This window comes from Eulemur rufifrons, chromosome 29 (genome assembly GCF_041146395.1).
Source record: "Eulemur rufifrons isolate Redbay chromosome 29, OSU_ERuf_1, whole genome shotgun sequence".
NCBI classification, from domain to species: Eukaryota; Metazoa; Chordata; class Mammalia; order Primates; family Lemuridae; genus Eulemur; species Eulemur rufifrons.
Window position 1 is genome coordinate 59909010 of NC_091011.1, and position 27467 is coordinate 59936476.

The 27467-nt window shown below is 39.5% G+C and overlaps 1 protein-coding gene and 1 pseudogene across 9 annotated transcripts in view; both read right to left on the bottom strand.

Moving 5' to 3' along the window:
* Nucleotides 1-27234, bottom strand: part of SLC26A5 (solute carrier family 26 member 5) — a 70923-nt gene extending 43689 nt beyond the window's left edge. For 7 of the 9 annotated variants that reach the window (XR_011231783.1, XM_069462215.1, XM_069462213.1 and 4 more), the window contains exons 1-4: nucleotides 27129-27234; nucleotides 23988-24111; nucleotides 3175-3379; nucleotides 2552-2691 (exon numbers count right to left, since the gene is read on the bottom strand). Coding sequence is in view for 6 of the 9 variants with exons in the window: in XM_069462215.1 (XP_069318316.1) it covers nucleotides 2552-2691; nucleotides 3175-3326 (292 nt within the window). In the remaining 3 variants the exon portion in view is untranslated. Of the gene's footprint in view, nucleotides 1-2551; nucleotides 2692-3174; nucleotides 3380-23987; nucleotides 24112-27128 lie in introns of those variants that run through there. The other 2 variants (XR_011231785.1, XR_011231784.1) reach the window with 1 other exon arrangement.
* Nucleotides 19067-19122, bottom strand: LOC138377702 (U6 spliceosomal RNA; annotated as a pseudogene).
* Nucleotides 27235-27467: the final 233 nt, after the last annotated feature.

A 27467-nucleotide genomic window follows, 5' to 3' on the forward strand; every position in this document is an offset into this window, starting at 1 on the left:
CTTTGACAATACTTGGAGCCTCCAATTTCCCCGTGTTCTGTAGAGTAGGTGCCTACATTCCACTCTGATAATTCAGCTGTCACTTGTCCATCTGCTTGCTGTTTTTCTTTTTCTTTTTTCTGTTTCACTGTGTCTCCTCTCTCATATTCTTTGTCCTTGCTAGTTTACAATATATTCCCCTCCTTGACTGTTGGGATTTTAAGTCAATTAGAGATAAAAGCATGCATTTAATCTTGCATGCTTAATAAAAAATCTTTTCAGTAATTTATTTATTAATCATAAGAAATTTGTTTATTTTCTATAAGATCTCTACCTTTGCTATATTTTGTTTTTCATATATATCTATCTTCATGGATCAACAATGGGCAGAAAAATACCTTTTTGATACAAATTTGACTGTGGGATGATCTATGCCTCTTAGCAGTGTTCGAGCTACTGGATCATTCCCTGTTTTAAAATAATTTCTTCCTTTCTGTAATTCCACACACTCCTGGTTTTCGTTCCCCCTTTCCAGATAATTCTTTTCTGTCTCTTCTCCTGGTTCCTCCTTCTCTATTTGGCCTTTAATATTGGAGAGATTAATCTCGGCTTCCTTTTTTGTTCACTCCACTCCACACTCTCCCTAGGTGCCCTGGCCTATTGCCATGGCTTAAATGCTATCTATAGGTTAAAGATTCCCGAATTGCTATCTCTACCCCATGCCTCCCTTTTGAGCCCACTATATATTAACTATAAACATGAAATATCTTACTTGTCTATCTCACAAGAATCTCAGATTTAACATGCTCAAACTTACCCTTTAATTCCATTTCTGTGATCTTTATTATGTGTGCAATTGGCACCTCCATTCCCCAGGTATTGGAAACAGAAACCTGGGAGTCATACTTGACCACTCCTCTTCCTCCCCATCCCCACATCCAACTCATCAGCCACCTTAGCGTTATTCTTGACACGCCCTCCTCCCTTGTTTTCCCTAAATGAATCGAACAGCCAGTCTTGCTGATCTTACCCACACAACATATCGCATATCTTCCCAATTCTTTCCATTTTTACAGTCATCACCCTAGTTCTAGATAGAAGTTGTTCCACTGGCTGAAAATAAGTTTATGGAATGACTGAAATCCCAACTAGGCAAAACCCAGAGGATTTCTTTGAGTATGAGTTTACAAGGTCAAGGCAGTCATTTCCTGCAGCTTTGTCAGTCCAACTTGACTGCATGTCAGTTTGGCTTCTGTTTCCCATTTCAGACACTGGGCCCTTACCTGCGCCTTCCCCTGCCTTTCTGCCTGCCTTCTACTCTTTCTCTATTCTTGGGGTGACAGCACCAAAATGGTTGTGGGAAACTGTCATGAACCTGGTTTAAGATTTTTGTTTAATAGATTTAATAACTTGGTAAATCAATCACTTGGAAAATTAAAAACTCAGCTAATTGACATTAGGGGAAGAGATTGTTTTGACAAATTAAGTTTTGGGAAGCTGGCTAGAAGGGAATAGATTTTTGGCCAGCTGGCCTGGCGCTGCTCAAGCCATTATCACCTTTGCTACACTGGGAGACTGTCACCTCTAACTGGTCTCCCCACACCTGTTCTGGTCCCTCCCCTCCCCCAACCAAACCCATTCCCCACACAGCAGTCTCAGTGACCTCTGACACAGAGAACCCAAGCGACAAGCATGCTGACAGCTCCTCACTGTGCTCAGAATGAAATCTAAAAGTGGCCACAGAAGGCCCTGCAGGTCTCTGCCTGCCTCGCCAGCTACTTCCCCGGCTCCCTGCATGCCCAGCACACTGCCTCCTGTTAATGCTGCGAGCCACATCCAGCTCTTTCCCTACTCTGTGCCTTCACACATGCTATTCCTTCTGCCTGAAATGCCTTTCCTCTCATTCTCAATCTGCCTCAGGTGTGAGCTCAAATCTCACTTTCTCAAAGAGGTTTTTGTGACTTCCTTACTTAAATCAGGTTGTCTATTATTATCTTATGGTAACTTGTCTTTTCCTTCCCAGTGTTTATCATCACCTGTAGTTAAAAATTTATATGGGCTTTTATTTGCTTCATGCCTCACTCTCTGATTGGTTAGTAGCTCCATGAGGACAGGGAGAGCTTGGCAGGTACTTAATAATTGTTTAGATGAATAAATTAATGAATATTTTCTTAAGTTCTTATATCACATATAAAATTACAGAGCAGCAAAGGAATTCAGTGCATCATAGACCCTTGTAATTAGGACATGGACTTGGAAGCCAAGAACCTTACAACAACCACAACAAAATGTTCACTGAGTGAGTGACTGACTTAGCAAGAGGTAAGATAATGCCCAATCTATGTTCTGATCTGCAAACGGTATCACCATTTCCTACTATCAATATCTCTGGGACTTTTTAAGGGTTAAATGTTTCTGAAGAATCCCTTTAGACAGGTAAATATTACTAGAATGATACGATTAAAACTATGAATTTATAGTCATGATGAAATAAGCAGAAACAAAGTCAAGCAGTTGTTTGAGGAGATGGTAACAAGGAAAATAAAAAAAGAAAGAAATATATTCTACTAACCTTGAGGAAGCTGAAGTACTCCTGTACTTATGCCTGAGACCAAGTCACCCAACACATACTCCTTGAATTTGTATGCTGGTAACCATTTCGTTATGGGTAGGAACATATAAATGATATTTCTTATTTTCTTAGGAGTACATCTGGGAGGACAAAGAAAAACAGAGGTAAAGTTATATGAGGAACATCTCTGTAGGATTCACACCAAAGCGTTTTCCCTTCCTCATATCCAACAATAAGAAAAAATTCACAATTGGTTATTTGAGATGTTGCCAAATGGGGTATAGGAGTCAGAGTTGGGAAAAAGACAGAGTGGCTGGAACATTCCTGGGAGACAAAGGGAAGAGATGGGTATTTTGAAGATGGGTAGAGAATTAAAAAGTGGGTTGTTTACACAGATGTAAGGCATGGTAGGAATTCAATAAACATGGTGAAATACATGATGAAGCTTGTGTTCAATCAAGTATCTAACATCGACTGAACCATTGTGAACAGCTTTGCAAATCACAAGTGCTCACCATTCATTTTTTCTTCACTTCACTAAACAGATTTTCTTTACACATTTGACCTTGCTTCTTTCACAACTGAATGATACAATAAAAGAAATAGATTAAAATACAACATACGTGAATGCCTGTTTCAGCTTATCCCCAATGGAATCCGAAACCTTGTCCTTTGTGTGTAGTCTTTCCTGGAGGACCGGATGACTAAAGATAGGCCTTTCCACATAGTACCTCTGGGTTGCTGCAAGGATTTCATTTTCTTCAGCATGATCCATAGTCCTCTGAAATTATTCATCAACAGCAGTAGACAATCATTTCTTGAGTGTAACTAAGGGAGAAAAAAACCCTCCATTATTTTATTTTATTATTATATTTTGAGATAGCATCTCACTTTGTTGCCTGGGCTGGAGTGCAGTGGCTTGGTCATAACTCATTGTTGCCTGAAACTCCTGGGCTCAAGCGATCCTCCTGCTTCAGCCTCCTGAGTAGCTGGGACTAGAGGTGTTAGCCACCATGCCTGGCTATTTTTATTTTTTGAAGATACAGGGTTTCTCTGTGTTGCCCAGGCTGGTCTCGAACTCCCAGCCTCAAGCAATCCTCCTATCTCAGCCTCCCAAAGTGCTAGGATTACAAGTGTGAGCCACCACACCTTGCCAAAATCCCATTTCAGATGCCAAAATCCTACTGATGACTATTTTTAAATATCTCTTCTTTATGGTACTCTAAGTTCTTCTGAGGCCTTTTCTGAACACCTCAGAGCACCTAACATGTTGTTCTGTGTATAGTTCACACTAATAAATAAAATAAAAATCAATAAAAAACAAACATGACTTGTTTTCTCCAAGGGCAATAAGTGGGTAACGTCTATACCTTTAACAAAAACTCATATTAAGTTCAATGGGCTAAATACCACAGTCAGTTGCCTCTATGTCCATGTAAGAGGAGTTATAAATCAGCCCAACTCTTACCAGCTATATGTCAAGGAAACAGAAAAAAAGGCAAGATCAGTCTTTAAACTGACCCCAACTTTCTTGAAGCTATATCAGCCTTCCTTCTGATTTTGTATTTACGTTTGATTATTCCTTAAATTATTCTGTGGTTCAGAGCTGAGGCATATATGTCTCCATGAAGGAAGTCCCTGGTGACTTTTGTGAAAGGCTACAAGTTAAAAACATCAGTGCAATATTGTTGTTTTAAAGTTGATTATGTTGTCATGTGTTACACTATTAAAATGGTTGATAATTTTTTCCTTGCTACATAGTGAATACTTATGTGAATAAAAAAATGATTAGGGAATAAAAATACAATAGGTTTGTGCACGTGGAGATATATACAAGAATGTTCACTGCAGCTTTATAACAGTGAAAAATTTAAAAAACCCAAATGTCTACTTATATGCAATAAAAAATACATTTTGGTGTATTTGTAAATTGAACACTATGTAGTAATTAAAAGAAATGAACTAAATCTGTATGTATCATCAACAAATCTCAAAAACTTAATAGCCAATAAAAATGTAAGACACAGATGGATACTTAGAGGATGCAATTAAAAAAAGTTTGAAAACTTAATACAAAGCAATAGTATATGTTATTATGGAGATACACATATATGTAGAACAGCAGAAAAGCATTCACGACAATGCTAAACACTAAGATCAGGATGGTGCCACCTCTGGGGAGAAGGGAAATGAGAAATGGAAAGGGATGGTCAGAGGGCTTTAACCACATCTGTAATGTTCTAGTTTGTAAAAAAGAACTGGCACGACCAAAGCTAAATGTTAGGATTTGATTAAGCTGGGTAAGTAAACAGGTGTTTGTTACATGATTCTTTGCACTTGTCTGGACATTTGAATTACATACACCCTATAAAAATTCAGTGCATAACAACAACTAAACCCAGTGTTCCCAACTGAAGGAAGCTAACAGCAGAGGAGTCGGGGGATAATGTGAATGCACAGTTAAGCATGTGATGACCATGGGATTGTGGGGGGTTACTAAGGCTGGTCAAGACAATTGCCTTATGGTGAAGTCAGGTTTTCACCAACTGGAATCACATTTAAGTTGAAATCAAGTGTGTGCGATCGACCACAAAACATGCAAAATAAATACCTGTGTCCAGGGAGGTTGAAAATCCAAGAGCCTAGAATAAAAAATGCTAGCAGCAAATGCAACCAAATGTCATCAAGGATAATATGAAAAGGCTATGGTTTGGATATTTTTGTTCCCTCCAAAACTCATGTCGAAACTTAATTTCCAAGGCAACAGTATTAAGAAGTGTAGCCTTTAGAAGGTGACTGATTATGAGGGATCTGCCCTCATGAATGGGATTAGGTGCCCTAATAAAAGGGCTCAATGGAGGGAGTTCACCCCTTTTCATCCCTTCTGTCACGTGAGGGCACAGCGTTCCTCCCCTCCACAGGATGCAGCAACAAGTCACATATCAGAAGCAGAGAGATGGGGCCTCATCAACAGGTACCTTTATCTGGAACTTCCTAGTCCCCAGAACTGTGAGAAATAAACTTCTATTGTTTATAAATTGCCCGGCATGTGGTATTTTGTTATAGCAGCACACATGGACTAAGACAGAAATAAGTCTGGAGAAAGAACTTTGCAGCTGAAATCTGACAAATACAGATTGTATAGCATTTTTGTTTTAGACTAGCAAAGCTGGTTGGCCACCTCTCATCTTTTAATGGTCATTCTAGGTGTTCACCATAACACAAGAATGGCTGGGCTGATGTATGTCAGTGGAGTTTGACACATCACAAACCCTACCACTGGCTTCCACCTGCCCCCAACTCCTCCAGAACATTATATGACAGCATTGCAGAACCATCTATAATTCAGGCAACACATCATGCAGCTTTAAGCCTCTGTGCCTCTGCACAGAGTTCCAATTCATTCTGATAGGAAATGTCATTTCTTCCCCCTCACTCTCCTTCTGTTTTTCCTCATACCTTAATCACTCTATCTTTTAAAACCTTGTTTGCCTTCTGCTTCCCTGTGAAGTCTCCCTTCACCTATCATCATTGACAGAGTGGGCCTAATAAACTGTTACTTCAAGTACTCTTCCATTCTTCTCCCATTGTAAGTATTGGTCTCCTCTTCCAGATTATAAATTCCTTGAGACAATACCATATCCTGAATTCTCAGGGTGTAGCTCAGTCCTTATCTTTTGACAGGTGCTCTGTAACTGGTGGATAAATGAAATCTTTGGATTGGTATACCATGACTGTTGATAATGTATGCCCAGAATCTCCTCAAGTACTATTAAAAAAACACCAATGCCTGGGCATTACACTTGGCCAATTAGAACACAGCCTCTAGGAGGTGGGGCCCAGGCATTTTTTAAGAGCATCCTAAGATGATTCCAAAGAGCAATTCAAGTTGAGAACCACGGGTTTTTAACCTAAAGAGACAAAGAAATACATATGAAAAAGATATAAGAAAATCACAAAGAAACACTTGAAAGCAAAAGCCAATTATAGATGGTTAGGAAATTATTGAAATTTAATAAATTTAAGAAAATTAATGAATCAGTGATATGATTAAAGCCAAATGAAATTTTTTTTTTTTTTTGAGACAGGTCTTGCTCTTTTTGCCTGAGCTATAGTGCAGTGGCATGATCATAGCTCACTGCAACCTCAAACTCCTGGGTTCAGGGGATCTCCTTCCTCAGCCTCCTGAGTAGCTGGGGCTACAGGCATGCACCAGCATACCTGGCTAATTTTTCTATTTTTTGTAGAGACAGGGTCTTGCTCTTGCTCAGACTGATCTTGAGCTTCTGGCCTCAAGCAATCCTTCCATCTCATCCTCCCAAAGTGCTAGATTTACAGGTGTGTGCGCCACCATGCCTGGCTTGAGATTTTTTTTAAAAGTAAACTTTACAATATATGATATGATATAATAATACAATACAATATAATAAACATAATATGGTATAATATAATATGCTTACTGAAAAGTCCACGAAATCAGTTTTGAAGAGGAATTTCAAACATAAGGACATAATTTAGCAGTAAAAATGCTTTTTCAAATTTATAATTTTCATTTAGGGCATTGATTCTTAGCCCTGGCTACACATTGGGGTCACCTGGGAAGCTTTAATACTGCAGATGCCTGTTTCTACTGCCAGGGATTCTGATTTAATTGGTCTGGGAAGCAGGCAGAGATTGAGTTTAAAAAGCTCTCAGGTGATTCTGTTTTGCAGCCAACGTTCAAAACCTCTGACTGAGGAGATGGCAAAACAAATACACTCACCCACCCACCTAAGTATCCACACAAACAAACAGAATAACATATAAATAAATTGTGTGCAATGCATTATATTACCATCTTTAACTTGTGTGTCTTTGAAATGTTTAATAAAAATTACAAAAGAGAAATATTTAGCCTAGATTTCTCAAGCAAAGTCTTGTTTCTATGTTTATATTCTCACAACAAAAGGGAGTTGTTGGGCAGTGCAACATCCACTATACTTCAGGCAAATGCAGTTTTAACTGTCAGAGCCATTTCATTGAGGATTTAAATTAGGAGCAAACCTCAAAGAAATTTGGATCTCAAAACATTAGGTGGACTTACAAAGCATTAGGTCATGTACTCTCTGTAAGATTGCCAGAGAAAATACAGGGAGTCCAGTTAAATTTGAATGTCAGATAAGCAACAAATAATTTTTAGTATAAGTACGTCCCAAATATTACATGGGTTACATCTGTATTAAAAATTTATTCTTTGTTTATCTCAATTTTAACTGGGTATGTTGTATTTTTCTTCGCTAAATCTGGCAACCATAACTCTCTGAAGGTTAAGGGGAGACAGAAAAGGGATTCTCAAATATTTGAGGTGCTAGAACCCTGGCTATAATCTATGACCTTCCTCCTTGAGATACCTGTTCAGCAATTCAGAGATGTCTCAACTGGGAAGAAAAAAAGATGATGTTATAATGAAAGGCTGTCCTTTTGAGGGGACTTTTTATTCTCATCAACAACGATTAAATAATTAACGCCTTGAAGGCTATCAATAACCACCTTATCAGAGGTGAAGTAACCAAGGAACCAACACTAGGAGATTGAATGAACAGACTCTTATACGACAGATAATGAGCTTCCAGCGTGCTGATTGAAATGATAAATAACCAAGTTGTAAAACTACTCAAATCCTTATATGAGAAAAGTCACTTCTAAGATGGCCTAAAAGGACAAAATCTTCTGACAGGTCCTCAAACAAAAATACTAATGACAGAAAAGCAAATGGACCTAGATGTTCAAGTCCCACTTTCCACAGCTATTAAAGAAGGGATTTTAAGATAGTTTAGAACATCTTTTGTCATAGATTTTTAGATCTGAAAGTAATGTTGGAGATCATCCAATTTAATCTGTCACTTTGTAGGTGAGAAAATGGATTCATCTATACTCACTCAGGGGTAAGTGACTTTTTCAAAAATATTCTCAAAACAAACCTGTTTCCTATTCAACGTCTCTAATTTAAACAGTGTATGTATTTATAAATAAAAATTATAACAAAATGGTAGTTTTAATTCAAACTAAGAGCCAAAATAAACTGCTTGCCAGTAATGGAGATTCACTATGGTTTTGTGGCAGATGCAGTCACAATCCGAGGCACGGCACCAAAGATGTTAGAATCCCCGTTGTAGCAGTAAAGATGTCAGGGTGGGAGTCTGCCCTCGGTTCTTGGTGTGCTCTTGGCCAAAGAATGGCCAGAAACACCAAAGTGTCAAGTCCAGACTATTATCCTAGTCCTCTGGGTTTTTTCTTGGAAAAATTACCAGCAAGGCCAATACGACAGAGTAACTGCAGGCAGGGAGCAACTTCACAAGAGCAACTCTTTATCATAGAATAAAACGGGTCTGTCTCTGAGAGTGGAGAGAAACAGACCAACTCACTTTCTACTGATTTCTCAGGAGTGTTTCCTTCTATTAGCTCAGTCTAGAGGCAGGTTCTCGAGAGGTGTAGTATGTTATCAAATGATTAACAGGTGTCCTCAAAATTTCATCTGCCTAAACGAGCTCCCTCCAAGAAAGCCCACCTGAGCGCCGGGTGAACCACAATGCAGATTCAAGCTAATGGCATATTAATTACCCTTAGGTTACTCTAGTCACTGTCTAAACCTTATTATGCCTGGGCTGGGAAATTCTTAAACATGCCCTCCTTCCCCAGGTGTAGCAGTTGCTCAGGATAGGATTAAGGGTGGAGCAGCACCAAAATGGAGTGCTCACTCTTATCCTTCCCAGCTGGAGCAATTCTAGAAACAGTACCAAAATAGCGCACTCTTGTCCTGAGAAGAACTGGAGATCCTAACTATCTATCTAATATTGGTGCTCCATATTGGAGGTCAGAATTGGGGTCTAGCCCTGGTTCTGTACCTCAAGCGTCTGAGCTGCTCTAAATGGTTATGGCAGGGTTGACTAGACCAGGGTTTTCCATGCCTAGAAGCAGGTCAGAATCACCTGGGGAGCTTAAAACCAGTTTCCAGATTCTCTAGAGATTGATTTAGTAATTCTGAAATCTGTATTTTTTTTTTTTTTTTTGAGACAGAGTCTCACTCTGTTGCCTGGGCTAGAGTGAGTGCCGTGGCATCAGCCTAGCTCACAGCAACCTCAGACTCCTGGGCTTAAGTGATCCTACTATCTCAGCCTCGCAAGTAGCTGGGACTACAGGCATGTGCCACCATGCCCGGCTAATTTTTTCTATATATATTTTAGTTGACCAGATAATTGCTTTCTATTTTTAGTAGAGACGGGGTCTCACTCTTGCTCAGGCTGCTCTCGAACTCCTAACCTTGAGCGATCCACCCGCCTTGGCCATCCCAGATTGCTAGGATTACAGGCGTGAGCCACCTCGCCCGGCCTAAGAAATCTGTATTTTTTAAAACTCATGGAGTGAGACTGATGCACAACCAATTAGGAAAATAGACTGTGAGCTCCATGAGAGGAGAAACCCAATGCTGTTCATTTCTGTAGCATACCTAGGGCTCAAAAATGCTTGTTGAATGAATATGGAAAAATAACTTGTTTCTCTGGGTCTTAGTTTCCTCATCTTTATTTATTTACTTTTAAACCACAAAAAGCTGTATATACTTAGTGTATACAACTTGATGAGTTTGAAAATAAGTCTACACTCGTGAAACCATCACTGCAGTCTATGCCATAAACATATCCATCACCTCCAAAAGCTTGCTCCTGGCCTCTTTATTATTTATTATTTTGTGATAAGAACACAACAGAAGATCTATCCTCTTAGCACATTTTTGAGTGTACAATAGAGTGCTGTTAACTATAGGTACTATGCTATACAGATCTCTAGGATTTATTAATCTTGTACACTTTTACTTTGTTCCCTCTGACTAATAACTTCCCAATTCCCCCTCCTTCCAGTCCCTGGAAACAACCATTCTACTCTCTGCTTCTATGTTCTCTCATCTTTAAAGATAATGTTTCCAATGACAACATTCCAAGAACTGTATTTGGCAAGTTTTTTCAAAATGTCAAATCTCTTTGTGCTTAAACTAGTTAGAATGGATTCAGTTGTCTGAAACTAAGACCCTCATCAGTAATGTTTTTCTTTAAGTTTTGAAATTGTGTATTTTTCTCTATGAACTGGAGGTATCAGAAGTGAGTGAGTCCCAGGGCATCCATCCATCTATTCAAAATAAACAGTTTACACATTTATAACTCTAATAATGCATATACCTTTTAATCCCAAGTATGCAAGCACACGCCCAAGTTTACTATTAATACATCTTTCATATACCTTCTTTAAGGGCATCGACATGAACTAACAAAAAGATAAATGTTATTTATTATACAATTTTTTCAACATTGCCCAGAGCAATAGAACATAAACTTTTCTGTAATATATATAGCATATAGCAACAGCTTCATGATTTAAAATCCAGAAAAAAAATATTTTCTTTTCTTTTTTTTTTTTTTTTTTTGAGACAGAGTCTCACTCTGTTGCCCAGGCTAGAGTGAGTGCCGTGGCGTCAGCCTAGCTCACAGCAACCTCAAACTCCTGGGCTCAAGCGATCCTCCTGCCTCAGCCTCCCGAGTAGCTGGGACTACAGGCATGTACCACCATGCCCGGCTAATTTTTTCTATATATATTTTTAGCTGTCCATATAATTTCTTTCTATTTTTAGTAGAGGTGGGGTCTCGCTCTTGCTCAGGCTGGTCTCGAACTCCTGAGCTCAAACGATCCGCCCACCTCGGCCTCCCAGAGTGCTAGGATTACAGGCGTGAGCCACCGCGCCCGGCCTACCTTGCCTTTTTGACTTAACAATATATCCTGGTGATCCTGCCGTATCAGACCAAAAGAGCTTCCTTATTCTTTTAAATAGCCGCATAGCATGCCATTATATGCATGCTCCATAATTTGTTTAGCTAGCACTAATAGTGCTGCATTGAGGCTAAATGTAAGAATTATAAAGTACTTAGAATAAAGTCCTTATAATTCAATACATGTTTATCTCAATATATATTATTACATATTAAATCAATCTCACACTTATTTCTTTTTACCTGTTCCATATGGGAGTCTCTACATGTTAGACTGTAACATGTAAGTTGGTTACACTTAGAGATCAATAACCTGTGGTTCATGTCCTCAGGAAAATTGTCACCTGATGTCTGCAGCAAGCTACATCCTTATAAGGACTTCCTACGGGTGGGTAGAATCATATAAAACAATGGAGAAGACAGGAAATTTTGAGGATGGGACCAAGAGATTGTTGGCAAGGAAATACCAATGTTTAGGAAATGAGATCAAGAGCCTTTGATATATAAAATGCGTTACTTTTTTTCATTATTATAAAATTAATATATGACCACTGTGGAAATTTGGAAAATTATTTTCCCATGCCTAAATGCTAATATATATTAAATGTATATTATAAATGCGTATATATGCACATATATACTATACATATGATATATTTACATGGCTCAGATTTTTTTGTTTTTTTGAGACAGAGTCTCTCTCTGTTACCCAGGCTAGAGTACAGTGGAATCATCATAGTTCACTGCAACCTCAAACTCCTGGGCTCAAGCAATCCTCCTGCCTCAGCTTCCTAAGAGCTGAGAGTACAGGCTCAAGCCACCACGCCTGGAAAATTTTCTTTTCCTTTTTTTTTTTTTTTGAGACAGAGTCTTGCTTTGTTGCCTGGGCTAGAGTGCCATGATGTCAGCCTAGCTCACAGCAACCCCAAACTCCTAGGCTCAAACAATCCTCCTGATTCAGCCTCCCAAGTACCTGGGACTACAGGCGTGCACCACTATGCTCGGCTAATTTTTTCTGTTTTTAGTAGAGATGGGGTCTTGCTCTTGCTCAGGCTGGTCTCAAACTCCTGAGTTCAAGTGATCCTCCTGCCTCAGTCTCCCAGAGTGCTAGGATTACAGGTGTGAGCCACCGTGCCTGGCCTAATTTTTCTATTTTTTGTAGAGACAGAGGTCTTACTATGTTGCTCAGGCTGGTCTCAAACTCCTGGCCTCAAGCAATCTTCCTGCATTGGCCTCCCCAAGCACTAGGATTACTGGCATGAGTCATCACACCTGGCCTGAGATGCTGTCTTAACAGTTTTGTTTTAATTTTTTTTTTTTGGCTGGGCGCGGTGGCTCACGCCTGTAATCCTAGCACTCTGGGAGGCCGAGGTGGGCGGATCCTTTGAGCTCAGGAGTTCGAGACCAGCCTGAGCAAGAGCGAGACCCCACCTCTACTAAAAAATAGAAAGAAATTATATGGACAGCTAAAAACATATATAGAAAAAATTAGCCGGGCATGGTGGCGCATGCCTGTAGTCCCAGCTACTCGGGAGGCTGAGACAGGAAGCTCGCTTGAGCTCAGGAGTTTGAGGTTGCTGTGAGCTAGGCTGACGCCACGGCACTCACTCTAGCCTGGGCAACAGAGTGAGACTCTGTCTCAAAAAAAAAAACATTGTATCATAAACATTTTGTAATGTTATTAAACAGCTTCAAAAGCATAATTTTTAATGGCTGCATACTATTTGCTACAGACATATATCATGATTTAGTTAACCACTAATTATTATTTAGGCTACTACCAATTTTTTGCTGTTATAAATGGGGTTTTGTTTTTTGATCTGTGAGTTTATGTGTGTCATGATAATAAAAAGTAGTTCATATTTAAACAATGCCGATGCTGATTATAAATATTGGATAACTTATAAAGTGAGCACATAAAAACAACAAATTGACTTAAAATAATATGAATGGTAGACATTGATGTTTATTGTGAATCACAATAATAATTAAAAATAATCATAGTAGTTAACATTTATTGAGACTGCAGTTAAAGAATCACAACATCCATGGAAGGTAAAAATTATGCACATTTTTCAGATGAAGTATCTGAGGCTCTGATGGAGTGAAAACAGCTGAGATTGGAATTTAGATCTGGATCATTTCAGAGACCATGTTTATATCCTATGTTGCCTCATTAAATGTGTATCAGATTAATTATGTCAAAATGTTTACCTAATATTATCTAAATTACATTAATTATAGGCATGTATTCCCACTTGTTATGCAGTGTTATTTATGAAGCACAGTGGTCTTAAGATTAGAAGCGAGGCTGGAGGTCGAGGAAAGCTTCAGAGAGGGTACTGGATTTGAAGCTGTATGTTCTTGTTATTTGACCATATCCCAGTCCTCCTTTGTCCTATACAGAAGTACTGATCAAAATCACTCTGAAATGGAGAAATTATTCAATTCCATTAAAGAAATTGAATCCCTTCCAGCACTAATTTGCTGTGACTCCATAAGTTGATAAATCGCAAAATTTATTTTCCAACCAGAAACACTTGAAAGATCATTAATATTCACAAGATATGCCTCCAGAATCTTCTTTGGGGTAAAGAGCTCGGTAATTCAAACTGGTGCTTAAGTTTGAAAGACAGATATTTTAATAAGAAAAGGTTTTCTTCTTTAAGTGAAAGTGGAAGGAGAATCTACTGGCTGACCAGTCATTTCTTTCTCTAAAATAATAACTTTTGGTTAAATTAATACAGACCTGATAAAATTGCAAGTATTATGGAAGGGCTAATAATAAAAAGCAATAGTTTTTCACCCTACTTCTCCCCAACTCTAGTACTATTCCCTGAAGCAATCATTTTCTTCAAATCATTTTTGTTAGTAGCTCTTCTGGTAGGTTTATTATTAACTCTAAATCAGCATTTCTCAAAAAGAGAAATTGGCATTGCAGATAGGATTTGAGTGGGATTGCGCTGTGCATTCAGGATCTCTGTTCCTGACATTAAATGCTAGTAGCACCCTCCAACCACTATGATACATTTACAAATCTTTTCTAGAATTGAGCACTACTGCTCTAAGGAAAAAAAATTATGATTGTTTTGATTTATAAAATTTAGACATTATTTATGAATGCTTACTGTAAAATAAGAACATTTAAGTCTCCTTATTCATTCTTATTTTTACTAAGTTACATTAATATTTTTAATTTGTTTACTTATATAACCAATACAGGCTAATTCATTCTCCCTAGTCTCTCTTCTGGAATTCTATTAGATGTTTGTTGCAGTTTTTCATATCACTGTCTTTTAATTTCTTACATTTTCCAGCTTTTTATCTTATTGGATTGATTACAGGTAGTTTTCTCAGATTCAGCTTCCAGTTCACTAATCTGCCTTTGGCTCTAATATGTTGTTTAACTAGCACATTAATTTTTTTTTTCTTTTTTTGAGACAGGGTCTCACTCTCTTGCCGGAGTGCTAGAGTATAGTGGCATCGTCATAGCTCACTGCAACCTCCAGCTAACTCCTAGGCTCAAGCGATCCTCCTGACTCAGCCTCCCACATAGCTGGACTACAGCCACACTCTACCAGGCCTGGCTAATTTTTCTTTTTTTGTAGAGATGGGGGTCTCACTATATTGCTCAGGCTGGTCTTGAACTCCTGGGCTCAAGCAATCCTCCTGCTGCAGCCTCCCAATGTGCTAGGATTATAGGTGTGAGCCACTGCTCTAGCCTTGAGCCACCATGCTGGCCCTCACATTAATTTTTTAAAAAACATTCAACCTATATTTTTCATTTCTACATCTACTTTTTGAAATATGCTTGTTCTATGTTCCTAGTATACTATACTTTCTATTTTTCAATTCTCTTCATTCTTTTGATAATTTTTAACACACATGATCTTGTTCACATATTTCCATTGTTTTAAATTCTTGGGGATCCGATTATTCTGATTGTTTGCTGATACTCCCTTATGGTTGTTCATATGTTTTCTTTAAAATTTCGAGCTCATATGAAATGGGTGAAGAGGAGAAGTGATTCTATGGGTGTTCCATGTGTATTTAAGTTGTGAAAGTGTCTCTAGACACGTTTATGTCTACTCTGCCAGGGGTCTGGTTATTTTAGTGGGTCCTGGACCTTTTCACTGTTTGGTGTTTGTTTAATATAATGGCTTGAGGTTTCTGAACCACAGAGGGAGTATGATTTTGAAATGAATCTAGAGTGAGGCACAGGCCTGGGGTTTTGATTGTTCAAGGGTGACTTTTTTTTTTTTAACTTTCACTCAAGGCCTAGAAGATTTGTTTGTTTCCCTAAGTAGTGGTTAGAGCTTTCCTAATACTCTGTTAATGACTAGAGAGGTTGTCAGGGTTCCAGGCTTATCCAGTGTTACAATTCTAGGTTCCTGGTTTGCTGTGGGCCTGAGGCCATGTTTCCTTTTCAGGTGTGAATGGTACAACACCATCACTGTACCCCAGCGTCTGCATCTCACAGAGAAACTCCTATGGGTCATGCTACTTGTGAGATTTCACTTAGTGTTTTTTTAAAAACATTTTTTTTTCTGCATTCTTCTGGCAGTTTTTATTTCAAGGTTAACTATTTATTTAAACATTTTCTTGTGTTTTATCCTTCCTTTTTGTTTGTTTGTAATGGAGGGAGGTATGAATGAGTCAGCTTAGTCCTCTATGTTGCTACAAGTCCCATTATTACTATGACTATGTGAATATTGTTCATTATTGGTTCTACCTATGGAATGAAATTTACTTAATTCTTCTTAATGTCATTCTTCTAGGAGCTCACCTGCCCTAATTTGTATTAATTTTTCCTAGGTCTGGTAAACATCTGTCAACTAAGGATTTATTTCCATTGCAATTGTGGATTAGTTCCACTCTAATTCCACATCTTCCTCCTTCTTGCTTTATATCCTCATTTTGCTAGAGTACATCCTCAGGGAATTGCTTCAGAAAAAGGTACTTAGAAGTAAATGGCCTGAGTCTTTGGATGTCTGAAAATGTCTTCATTTCACTCTTATAATTAATTGATAATTTTACTGGCAATAGAATTCTATGTTCAAAATCATTTTCCCTTATAAATTTGAAGGCACTTATTCCATTAGCACCTAGTTCACTCATGAGAGGGCTTTTGTCAATCTTAAGTAAATGACTTTAGTTTTCCTTTCAGAAAGTTTTAGGAATATCTGTATCCAATTTTGTAATGATTGTATCTCTAGATTTTTTGTTCATCGATGGACTCTTTTAATCTCACACTTTTCCTCAACTATAGGAAACCTTTTTCTAGTATTTCTTTTTTTCTTTTTTTTTTGCATTTCCCCCTCACAGAATTTTTCTAGTATTTCTTTGTCATTTTCTCCCCTTTTATTTTCTTTATTTTCTCTTTCTAGAGTTCCAATAGACTTACTGGATTGCTTCTTTATGTTTCTCCTCTTTTCCTGTATCTTCTCTCTCTGACATTTGGTTGTGCATTCTGAGAGATTTTTTTAAACTTAATCTTTTAGCCTTTCTAGTAAATAATTTTTATTTAGCATTTTTTTTAATTTCAAAGATCTTTTTTATTTTCTTATTGCTCCTTCTTAATAGCCCTCTGTTTTTGTTGTATGGAAACAACATCTTTTTTAATCACTCAAAGGATACTCGGATATTTTTAAAGCTATTTCATTTTTCCTGAACGATCTCTCCTCTGGCAATAGTAATTGTTTATCTTGATGTTTATTGGTTATATATTTTCTTCTTCTTTTTTTTTCTTTTTTTGGGACAGGTTCTTATTCTGTCACCCAGGCTAGAATGTAGTGGCCCAATCATAGCTCACTGTAACCTCAAACTTCTCAAGTGATCCTCCTGCGTAGCTAGGACTACAGGTATGTGCCACCATGCCCAGCTAAATTTTTTGTAGAAACAGGGTCTTGCTATGTTGTCCAGGCTGGTATTGAATTCCTGGCCTGAAATGACCCTCCCACCTTGGCCTCCCAAAGCCCTGGGATTATAGGCGTGAGCCACCATGTCTGGTTACATATTTTCTTTACAGATTAAGGACTTCATTCATTTTTCTGGATAATTTGTGCCAATTTCTTCCACTATCACATGTATAAGTGTGAATAGGACTCTTCCCTGAACGAAATGGGGATTAGGCGCTTTCTGCACCAGCTTTGTTGGTGGCTAGCTTCACTTTAGGGTGAGGAGGCTAGAGCTGGCCTCCAGACTAGGGCCCACCCTCTTTCTGAATGCCAGTAAGAGAAAAGCTTTACTCTCTGGTGTCCCACTTCACTGTAACTCATCTCTCTGCTTTTGGACCCCCTGCTCCTGCATGCTCTCTGTGCCTGCTGACTCCACGCTCACAGCTTCTCTGGGGTTCTTTCTAGAAGATCACTTGTATCCCCATTGTGGTCCTTTTTGCCCTAATTCTTGATTCTGTTTCATCAGTAACTTGCTTCCAAACATTTTTTCTATCCCATTATCTTCAGAGTTCTTCCCTCTTTGTATAATTTCACAGCCATTTAAATGGAGTTCTGGGATAGAGAGGAAGCAAATGCTTGTGCTTGGTCTGTCATCATTAGCCTTTGACTTATTATTGTCCATTTTGTAAATCGGGCAGGCATGTGCTAAAATTTATCAAACACATTTTTTTATTTCATCTTATTGTTATGGGGGATACAGAATTGCAGGTTACATACGTTGCCCATGTACCGACTTTCCCCCCAAGTCAGAGCTCCAGGCGTGTCTGTTCCCCAGGTAGTGCGCGTTGCACCCATCATGTAGGTATATGTCCCTCCCCCCCCACCCCCCTTCCCGAGTCAGCACCTTCAAGTGTTACCACTCCCCAAACGGTGCGCAATGCACTCATTGTGTAGGCATACCCCCATCCCCTCCCCCACCCCCCACCTCAGTCTGATATCCGATTGGTGTTAAACACATTTTTAATATAAATATATAGATGTATGGAGAAACTTTTGAGAGCATTTATCATAAAACAGTAAACAGAGGTTATGTTTGATGGTGGAATTATGGGTAATTTTATTTTCTTTTTGTTTCTCTGCCTTTTCTAGGATTTCCACAGTAGACACTATTACTTTAGCAAAAAAACATAATAAAAGTGTTAAGTGCTGATAATAGAAGCAATAAATACTTTTTGCTACCATCTCAGGATAGCAGTCTGCAAGTATAGGGGACTCTTGGAATTTGAGACAAGAAATGAAAGTTATGTCCAGACACTATTGATAATCCTGAGATTTGAGAGGGATACAGGTGAGTTGTTTAACTGATCCAAGCTGTCAGGCTTATGTTTTTGTTATATGCTTCACATACGACCCTAGGAGGCAGGTACTATTTTCTTCACTGACAATTAAACATATCAAGACCTTTAAGATTTGCTCCCCCTTGATAGTTCAAACCAAAACCACCAACCATCTACTAAAAGAATCACAAACCAATACGACTACAAGGAGCCAGGTAGTTAATGAAAATGACTAATGGAGACCAAGTAAGTTTGTACCAATCAAGCCCAAAGTGGTCAGCTGCTGCTTAACTCTCACTGAATATTCAGTAAGGCTTCCATTTAAAAATTTTCTTTAGACAGTCTCTTCAATAAATGGGGCTGGGAAAACTGACTATCCATATGCAGAAGAATAAAACTGAATCCTCACCTCATACCATATACAAAACCCAACTATAAATGGATTAAAGACCTTTTTCTTTTCCTTTTTTTTTTTTTTTTTTTTTTTGCTAATCTTCTCTGTATCGTTCCAATTTTAGTATATGTGCTGCCGAAGCGAGCACGACCTTTTTCTTTTCTTTTCTTTCTTTTTTTTTGAGACAGAGTCTCACTCTGTTGCTTAGGCTAGAGTACAGTGGTGTCATTATAGCTCATTGCAGCCTCAAACTCCTGGGCTCCAGCATCCTCCTGCCTCAGCCTCCCCAGTAGCTGGGACTACAGGCATGTGCCAGCATGCCCAGATAATTTTTCTATTTTGTCAGAGGTAGGGGTCTTACTATGTTGCTCAGGCTGGTCTCAAACTCCTGATCTCAAACAACTCTTCCACCTCGGCCTCCCAAAGTGTTAGGATTACAGGCATGAGCCACCACGTCCAGCCTAAAGACTTCAATGTAAGACCTAAAACTGTAAAACTACTAAAAGAAAACACAGGGGGAAAACTCCATGACATTGGTTTGAACAAGGATTTTTTTGGATATTACCCCAAAAGCACAGGCAGCAAAAGCAAAAATAAACAAATGGGACTGTGACAAACTACAAAGCTTCTGCACAGCAAAGGAAACAATTAACAAAGCAAAGAGACAATCCACAGAATAGAAGAAAATATTTGCAAACCATACATCTGATAAAGGGTTAATATCCAAAAAATATAAGGAACACAAATAAATCAACAGCAAGAAAATAAATGATTAAAAAATGGGTAAAAGACCTGAACAGATATTTCTCAAAAGAAGATATACAAATAGCCAAGAGGAACACGAAAAATGTTCAGCATCACTAATCATTAGAGAAATGCCCATTAAAACCGCAATGAGATATTACCTCACACCTGTTAGAGTGGCTTTTATCAAAGGATGAAAGATAACAAGTATTGGTGAGGATGTGGAGAAAAGGGAACTTTCATACATTGTTGGTGGGGATGTACATAGCACAACAATTATGGAAAATGGTATTAAGTTCCATAAAAAACTACAAATAGAACTACCATACAATCCAGTAATCCAATTTCTAGGTATATATCCAATAGAACTGAAATCAAATGTCAAAGGGATATCTGCACTCCTATGTTCATTGTAGCATAATAATACACAATAGTCAAGATACGGAATCAACCTAATGTCCATCAGTGGACGAACAGATAAAGAAAATGTGGCATATATACACATTGAAATACTATTCAGTCTCAAAAAAGAAGGAAATCCTGTCATTTGTGATAACATGGACAAACCTGGAGGGCATTATGCTAAGTAAAATAAGCCAGGCACAGAAAGACAAATACTGCATAGCCTCACTTATATGTGGAATCTAATAAAGTTGACCATATAGAAATAGGGAGTAGAACAGTGGTTACCAGAGGTTAGGGGAGTGTAGTAGAGAGGGAAGGAATGGGGAGTTGTTGGTCAAATGGCACAAAGTTTCAGGTAGACAGGAGGAAAAGGTTTTGAGATCCATTACATAGCAAGGTGACTATAACCAACAATAATTTATTGTACAGTTGGCCTTCTCTATCTGCAGGGGATTGGTTCCAGGAGGCCCTGCAGACGTCAAAATCTGCAGATGCTGAAGTCCCTTAGTTGGCCCTCTGTTATCTGCAGAACCCGTGGATACGAAGGGCAGACTGTATATTTCAAAATAACTAACAGTAAATTTTAAATGTTTCACCACAAAAAATGATAAGAGAGGTGATGGATATGTTAACTAGCTTGATTTAATCATTGCACATTGTGTATATGTATATATCAAAACATCACATTGTATCCATAAATATATACAATTATGATTTGTCAGTGAAAAATAATAAAATTTTTTAAAAATAAAAATTTTCTTTGTATTGAGGTTTCATGTACACATAGTGAACTGTACAGATCAGCATATGGTTTAATGAGTTTTACCATGCATTTCAGACTACTATAGACAGAACCTTTAATCATCCAGAGATTTCCCTTGTGCCCCTACCCAGTCAATCCCTGCCATGCCATACAACCACAATTCTCATTTCTATCACCATAGGTTAGTTTTGCTTATTCTAGAACTTCACAAAGAACATCAAAGTTTGAAAGAGAATATGAAACAACATTTTTAGAAGAACTTTCTCAATTTTTAAATGTTGAAAACCAATACAAATTTTTATGAAATAATGTGCGGATCCAACAAAACACTCAGGCTAAACTCAGCCCAACAGCAACACAACCTCTTTGTGTCTGGTCTGCAGTATAAACTAAGACACATTTTGTATAAATTTATTAAGATTTCTCTCATGATTGTTGGTTTTGGTACTACTTGACAGTTGTTATTCTTTAGCAACAAGTAGAACATTCCTTAAAACAGGACGGGCAAGGCTTATCTTCAGGGCAACAAGGAAGCAAGGAGATTACCCACCCCCCCCAGACAGAATCTTACTCCGTTGTTCTGAGTAGGGTGTCATGGCGTCAGCCTAGCTCACAGCAACCTCAAACCCCTGGGCTCAAGCAATCCTCCTGCCTCAGCCTCCCAAGCTGCTGGGACTACAGGCATGCGCCACCATGCCTGGCTAATTTTTTCTATATATATTTTTAGTTGTCCAGCTAATTTCTTTCTATTTTTTTAGTAGAGACGAGATCTCGGTCTTGCTTAGGCTGGTTTCGAACTCCTGAGCTCAAACGATCCGCCTGCCTCGGCCTCCCAGAGTGCTAGGATTACAGGCATGAGCCACCGCGTCCGGCCGAAATTTAATCATTTCTAACTGCTTTGCAAAATTTTATCGTTTTCAGCAAGTAAAGGTTTAAAAAAACAAGCTGAAGATAATCCTAAGGATCAGCACAACCCTGACTAGTCTGTCTTAAAAAATCAGATGTGTGGGAGGACAAATTTTTACATATAAATACATAAATGGCCTTTGAGTTCAATAACAACTAAGTTTCTCATTAAAGTTATGATGACAAATCCATCTTTTCCTGATATATTTATTCCTACCTTAATTCATTTTAATAAGTAGGTAAAGAGTAAATTATAAAATAATTAAACAGCATGCCCCGATACTACTAAATCTTTGGGAACACTGATCAGCAATAAATATAAAATATGAATCCAATCATAGATTTTGTTTTTTAATGGCTGTGAGTACAACCAGCTTTAGGTGGCTGGGGAGATGGAGGCCGAGCTGGGTTTGTGGGTCTCCATCGGATATTTGACATCAGGTAAGGGCAGCTCCTCTGAGACACAAAGGGAAAGAACTGTCTGGCAGTAGATTTTCACTCCAGAAAAAAATACTCTCCAGCCTAAGATATTATTTAGAATTAAGTCAGGCCCTGGGATTGGTCAATGCTGGCCAGTTCACCCACGGAGACACCACTCCGTGTACTGTGCAGGACCCATGGGCCACAAGCCCACACTAACCAACACAGAGCAAGTGGGATATGGTGATTTGCATTTTGGAAAGTTTGACAATAAGCTTGTAGCAGAGATAAGATCAATAGAGAGAGAGAAAAGAAAGAAATTAAGTGTAGCTCCTTGTAACCCATGTGCCTCTTACCATTGTTCTATTTTTCCTCCTAGTGTCTTTCCAGTTTTGGTCAACTCATGTCTGTCTCTCTTTTACTGATCAGACAGTCACAAAAAAAAACAGTGTTTTTTGTCTTCTAGGTATTTTGGGATATGAAGGGTAGCAGGAGAAAAAAAAAAGGGGGGATAAATAAATTTCATAGATTACAACTGAGTGAAGTTTTATATTTAAGTCTAAGAATAATTTTCCAAGTGTGAACATCTACAGAACTTACAATATAATGGCAAAAACAAGATTAGGTCCCAAGAAATGATTAAGGTAAGCAATGTGCTTTTTTTCCCTCTCCCAGTTCTGGTAACTCAATAGTCTTTAACTACCTGAGAAAGTGTGAAGATCATTTTTTATCTCAGTTTGGACACAGATGCTCACATTTCAGCTATGATCAAGGTGATCATCCTTATCCCTTGCTGACACCTTTCTTCCTCATCTCAACAAGTCATAGATCACTTCTAGGAGAAAATTTCAAGAGGCTATTAAACACTGGCATGGATACCCAGAGAAGAGATATAATCGTCTCTGGGGACCTTTAGGAACAGCTGATCATCTCGTATAGGCAGAGTTACACCTAATTCAGTCCATCAAAATGTACTGGGTGCTGAGAACTCAGCAAAGCATTGTGTGAATACCAAAAAAGGTGAGAAGGCACAGCACCTTCCCTGAATAAACTGAAATGACTTCATCTGGACTGCTTCTGAGAAAGGCACGTTTAGGTTTGGCTACCACAGAGGATATGTACTACTGGGCCAGGCTAGGTATAATGGGGACTTTGTGGGCCTGCATTCTATCCTAAGACAACACAGTCTTAGAATCAGTTCTTAGTGATCATTTAACCCAGTGATTCTCAATCTTGGCTGGAAAAAAAATAGAGATGTCTGAGCCTACTCTAGTCTAATTAAATCAGGATCTCTGCTTTTTTTTTTTTTATAATAAACTCCCAAGCAATGCAAATACAATGGAACTACACATTAGTAGTTGAGAATTACTGGTTCATGACACTTTCATTTTATACATAGAAAATTAAGGTCCAGAGAATTTAATTGACTTGTGACTTGCCCAAGATCATATGCCTAGTTAGTGGCAGAGCTTGGATTAAAACCACGATCTCCCTTAATTTACTCATCCAACCAACATCCATCAATGACATTCTAGGGTTGTTGGCCAGCCACCTCGTTGCCACTTAAGAACAAGGTAAGTCAAAGCTGGTTGATATCTAAGGATCAGTTAGGTTGATCCTGATCCAAGTTAAAAGGTAGGAGTAAGATGTGATAGTTCTGTCATTCTCTCTTACACTCTACTTCCAAATTTTAAGGAATCTTTTGATCCAGGTGAAATCCATCACTACCTCTAACCCACTCTCCCATTTTATTAGTTCCAGGGGCCTCTACTTACCTCGATCCAAGGTGCAGCACAAGAGTTGGGGGACAGGATCTCCAGCTGGGAGCTCCAGTGCAGGTCAGTGCAAGTGTGATCAGCAGGGCTGAGAGCTGGAGAAGGGAGAGCTCGCTCCTCGGCCCTACGTACAGAAGAAGAAAGGGGAGTTAATCAGCAGTGCTGATTTGTTCTTTGAAAGAAGCTACATCCAAAATATTTCTTAATGCTGTGCACTCATTCCTAATACCAATTCACTTCCTTCTAAGACACAGGTACTGCTATCACAGTGGTTTATGCTAATTATATAAGTAAATATATAAATACAAATATATATATATACACACACATATCTTCTTTCTAAAGGTGAACTGCTAGGACGAGAGAGAGAAACTAAGTTTAATTTTGAATTCAACCATTTCCATACTTAGTAATTCATGCATACAAAAGTTTGCATGTGAGAAATTGTGCACACTGGGGCATCAGTACTGGGAGCGGATGCTCACAGAAGCACTTCCCTTGAAAAGAGCAAGAAAAATGAAAAAAAAAAAAAAAAGACAGGGACTCATAACGTTCAAGATAAAAGTTGACCCTGCTCCACTGAAAACTTAACAGACCAATCTGTTTTTAGTGCTTCACAGATAATACAATTATTACTTTCTACGTACAGAACACTTAAGAGGCCAGAGAGTATATATTGCATTTGAAGGTAAATTAAATCATATCCACTCAGTTTGTGGATTTACCCATGTCCTTGCTTCATTTCCATTTCCCTCCACCTGCTTATCCTCTGACTAATTCCCTGACCCACTCCAAAGCAAGGTCTCATAACCTGGGCACCAGGAATCCACAGAAAGGTATGCAACACTTTGATTGGCTGTGCATTATTTTTGGGATAAAGTCCCCAGCATTTCCCAGATTTTGAAAAAGACTGTCCCCTCCCTTATAGTCTCCTAGAACACAATTACTTTTCAAGTGTGAAGTTTGGGAGAAGATAATGACATTCATTATTGTTGGTACCTAAAATGAAAAATTGTATAAAATTGGTTCTGGAACTATCTTCCAAAAGAGGGGTTCAAAGACTTCAGGAAACTGGAACTATACTTCAAAAGAATGGACTTAGATAAAACATAATTGGGGAGGCACCAGAGGATTACATTTATCCACGCTGTTTTCTTTCACTAGTCGGAAACCCAAGGAAAGGAAAATCATCATCTCCTCATTTTTCCTGTAGATTTTAACTGTATAAACTTAATGGTAATGCAAACACCAGGGAAAATGGACATTTCTTATTTAGTTATGCTATTTCCCAGAACACTGTTTACTTTGGATTACTAAAATGCAGACTAACTGCAATGGTAGAAAAACTAGAAAATGATTAAGATGCCAGGGGGCACACATGGCATTTGAATGGGGTGGAAACTCAGCTGATTTTGATTTTCAATTAAATAGTGCACACCTGCCTCTATACCTTACAAGTCAGTCCACTGTTGTTTTAATTAGAAAATTCCTCAATCTTCCGTTGTTCTTTAGTTCTTAGCAAGGTGCCTATACATGGAAGGCACTCAAATACTTGTTGGATTGAGTCAATTCTTTCGGTATCGCTCATAAATTAATGAGGAACGTGTAACTCTGTATAGTTTCAGAGTAGTTAAAGAGAGAAAAAGAGCAGTGCTATGCAACAGAATTGGGGCTTCAGGTGTTACTTAATAGACTAGAAAGCTTTCCAACAGTGCACTTAAGATATCAGCCATAGCAACCTTACCTAGGAATTCACTCTAAGTTTCTTTCTAATGCAAATTAGTTTGAATTTCTCTCTCCTCCCTCCTGTTCCTTGCCTGAAAGTCTTCTGATACAAAGCAGTACTACAATAATTAGGATTGCCCGGCAAAAATGTCTTTTAAATTAAAAGTAGGCGTTTAACTCCTTTTGTATAACTTCAAATTCCCCTCCATTTCTATTCGGGTTAGTCCCTAAACTTTAGACAGTACATTTACATCCAGCACACATTGTTCCCAGATTCCAGATAAGAAAAAGCTAAATCTAACCCCTCCCCCGAAAAATTGCCATTTTTGTTGTTATAAGAATCTCCACTAATGTTTTTTAAAATTTAGGCCCCAGAGTGATACCACAGTACTCATCAAGTCAAGGCAAAGAATCTTCCCCACCTCACAGCGTACCTGACTGTGGCCTTCTTCAGTGCTAGCAGATCCTTGTAGTTTTCTCTACTTTAGTGGGCTGCACGTTCGCTAATGACCAGCATGTCCCCCCGCCCCCCGCCAGGAGCCTGGCCCAGAGTGCCACGAGGCATAGTCAATACAAGTAAATGGGTTCTCTGACCAATTATCTTTGCTAAATACAAGCACTGCTGACAGCTTTCAAAGTCCAGTGTCAGAACCACTAGTACGGTAAAACATCTGCCACGATAAGTGATTAGGAGGGAAATAGATTTTTAGTCGGGAGGCCGACACCAACTTATAGGGCAGGAAGGCTCTCAGCAGCCCCTTCAATAACGGAGAAGACGGAGGCTGTGGGTTCAAGCCTGGCTCTGGGCCCCCCGCTCAGCGCCCAGTCTCCGAACCAAAGCCCCCTCGCTGGGAACTCCGGGCCGTCACGAGCCCGCAGACCCACCCTGGCAGAACTGCAGGCAGCGCCTGGTTCTCTAGGGAGAAGGCCGAAGGCGTTACACAGGGGTTTTTGTTTTGTTTAATTCGATTTGGAGACAAACAGGCCTTTAGAATTAAGGGGTCTTGCTACTGGCCACAGCTGAACAAGGCTGAGAGTGTTCCGGAAGCAACGTCAGGGCGTGTGAGAAATGATGCAAACAAAACTGTGAACAGCAAAGGGTTGGGTTAGAACCAAAGGGACTTTCGGAGGCAAACGTCTAGTAAAAACTCTGTGCTGTGGCTGCAGGGTGAAGGAACGGTTCGGGGGAGGTTTCAAAGGAAAGCACTTCTGGAGGCTTTATCCTGCCAGGTTTTAGAGACGAGGCAAGGTGAGGGCAAGTCAAATTTGTTGGCTGTTAGTTTGAGGAAAGAGAGAAAGAGAGAGAGAGAGACCGAGAGACGAAGCCCGAGACATAGGCAGAGAGAGAGCCACTAGGAGGGGTGGGCCCGCGGCCTCCCGAGCGCCCCGACCCCGCGGCCGCCCGCGCGCACTCACCGGCCGGGCTGCCGGGCTGCCCTGGGCGGAGCCGCAGCCCGCCGCGCTCCGAGCCGCTGCCGCCTCCGCGCTGCCTCCCCGCGCGGCTCTCGGAGCAGGCGGCCGCCCGGCGGAGGAGGCGCCGCGCCCGCGCCCTTCGCGGTAACCCGAGCCGCCCCGCCCCGCCCCGCGGCGCGGCCCCTGCGGCCCCTGCGGCCCCTGCGGCCCCTGCGGCTTTGCGCAGCCCGCTCCCCGGAGGCCTCTCCTCAGACGCCTGGAGCCTTCTACGGTGTGCTCGGAAATGAACACCTCGCTCGTCCACCCGCAAAGGTACTGAACTGAGACCCGCTCTCACCCGCC